The sequence below is a fragment of the Conger conger genome, chromosome 1 (genome assembly GCF_963514075.1).
Source record: "Conger conger chromosome 1, fConCon1.1, whole genome shotgun sequence".
Classification (NCBI taxonomy): Eukaryota; Metazoa; Chordata; class Actinopteri; order Anguilliformes; family Congridae; genus Conger; species Conger conger.
Genome location: NC_083760.1, coordinates 5,159,508 through 5,162,007, shown reverse-complemented (window position 1 = coordinate 5,162,007; position 2,500 = coordinate 5,159,508). Strand labels below are relative to the sequence as shown.

The following is a 2,500-nucleotide window of genomic DNA, read 5'->3' as shown; positions in this document are numbered from 1 at the left end:
CCCCCCTGAAGTGACGGGAGGCTTTGTTTTGTCAGCCGACAGGGGAGCAGAAGAAGAAGAGGCAGTGAGAGGCGGCATCGCGCCGCCTGTCCCAGTTACGTCCCGAACGGCAGATCTCACCCTTCAAATCCCGCGTCTTACCCACGAGTCACGGGAGCCTCTTCCATTCTAATTCCGTCAATTCAGAGCGTGAACGAAAGAGCCCGATTCACAAATGGGAAAAGCGCTGATTAATTTTACGTGGAGAATTTTGGAAACGAATTCTGAATTAATTTCCTGGAGCTGTGCGGTCGTTTCCCTGACTGAAAATCCCAAACCCCAAAAAGCCAATCTGCGATGATGTTCCTGTATCTCTGAGCTCTTGAGTATTTTTCTCGTGTTGTGTAACGGTGTTCTTTCTGGGCTCAGTATTTTCCCCGTGTTGTGTAACGGTGTTCTTTCTGAGCTGTGAGTATTTTTCCGTGTTGTGTAACGGTGTTGTGTAATGGTGTTGTGTAACGGTGTTTGATCCCCGCTCCCCCCGCAGGCTCTGGAGCGCCACTGTCGCGTGGAGGCCGGGTTCTCGGGCATCCGGGACGTCTACTCCACCGCCGGGAGCCACGACAACATGCAGCAGAGCTTCTTCCTGTCGGAGACGCTGAAGTGAGTGCGCTCGTGTCCCGGGGTGGCGGGGGGGGGGGGCTCTCGGGCTCCCTCGCTCTCAGAGGCCGCCGCGCCGCGCATTAGTGTTAATTATGTACTCAGAGGCACGGAGTGCTCTCTCTCCCTCCATTTCCATTCGCTCTTATTCCGGGTTGGCCTGACAGACGCTGTCTCCTGGCTGTGCAGGTTAACCCTCAGAGAGAACAGCTGCGGGGGGGTTTTGGAATGTTGTTGTTTTTTCAACATTCTAAGCCAGCGTTCTAGAACTCCCGTTGCTCTCCGTCACCAGCAGTGATTGTGACATCAGCGTTAGAACGCTCAGTCAAGAACACTCTAATCACGTGCTTGTTGTGATGCCACTCACCGTGTATTTCAGTAAAAATCATCCGGAAATGCAGTGCCAGTAGTATGCTGGTACAGTGCGTGGTTTCCGAACACAGCCGACGTGATGTAATGTACGGTATATTTATTTTTCCCTGATAGAGAGAGAAAATAAGTTCTCCCTTCCGAGGCTTCCGGTGTGTTTTATTCTGACAGTGTTCATATTACACACACACACCCGCGCCGTTCTCTGGAGGGGTCTGAAGTGTCTCTCCTGTTACGTTACGCCAGGCTTAATGGAGGCCGGGAGCCCGGCAGAAAGAACATTGCACTGCATGTACTTTAAGGACCGTTAAACCCCCATCATAGATTCTCAGAGAGTCTCTCTCTCTCTCCCTCTCACTCTCTCTCTCTCTCTCAGAGTAGATGACATAACTGTAACTGCAGCTCCGACCTGGGGTCTAATCTGACGGTTCAGTTCAGCCATGTGAATACAGAAAGACATAAAGACACAGGGCGGTGTTCAAGCTACTCTCGGCCTTTACGTTGCATTAAAAATGAAGGCGGCGGATGGGGGGTGTCTCGGTGGCGCAGCCTGTAGAGCACTGACCGCATGCTCATTGCGAGCCGCGACGTCAGCGGTTCAAATCCGACCGTCCGACATTTGTCGCATGTCTTCCCCTCTCTCTCTCGCTCCCATTCTTCCTGTCTCTCTATACTATATACTGTCCAATAAAGCTGAAAAAGGCCTAAAAAATATCTTAAAAAAAAAAAAATTATAATAATTAAGGCGGCCATTTTGTTTTCCGTTAAGGACGGATGTTGATTGAATACAGGGAGCAGTCAGTCAGTATCTCGTGGGAGAAGGTTGGTGTGTGCAGAATAGCACTTCACTCAAAGTCAAGGCCTGTATTCAGTCCATATACGTCCTCAACTTTCACAGATAAATGAATGTCAATTTTTATCAATTAACAAACGCAGATTGGCAGGTTCATTTCTGCAAATTGATAAACCTGCTAAGCTGTGTGTGTGAGAGAGAGAGAGTGTGTGTGTGTATGTGTGTGTGTGAGAGAGAGTGTGTGTGTGTGTGTATGAGTGTGTAAGTATGTGTGTGTGTGTGCGTGCATGTGCATTTGTGTGTGTGTGTGTGAGAGTGTATGTGTGTTCATTTGTGTGTGTGTGTGTGTGTGTGTGTGTGAGTGTGTGTGAGTGTGTGTGTGTGTATTTGTGTGTGTGTGTGTGTATGAGTGCGTGTGTGTTCCTGACAGAAGAAGAAAAAGCAAGCGCTCACTCTTTAATTTGAATTTGAGTCAGCGTTAAAGGACAGATGTTGATTTAATTCGGGTCATAATGAATTCAGGTCAGGTGTAATTACCCTTGGCGTGTGAGCGCGTCTCATTAAATCACCGGGATAAGCAGGTTTAACGACCCGGACCAGAGCTGTGGCCGCCTGGGCCGGCCGTCTTCACCCAGGGACCCCACTGGCCTGTTCCTCTCCCTCCAAGAGTCCCCGTCCCCATCCCAAACCCCGTCCCCA

General features: G+C 49.9%; 1 protein-coding gene across 1 annotated transcript in view; it reads left to right on the top strand.

The window, feature by feature from the left end:
* LOC133107057 (mannosyl-oligosaccharide 1,2-alpha-mannosidase IA) overlaps positions 1-2,500 on the top strand; it is a 238,740-nt gene that overhangs the window by 233,978 nt on the left and 2,262 nt on the right. The window contains exon 11 of the mRNA XM_061216080.1: positions 527-642. Coding sequence (XP_061072064.1) covers positions 527-642 — 116 coding nt within the window. The remainder of the gene's footprint in view (positions 1-526; positions 643-2,500) is intronic.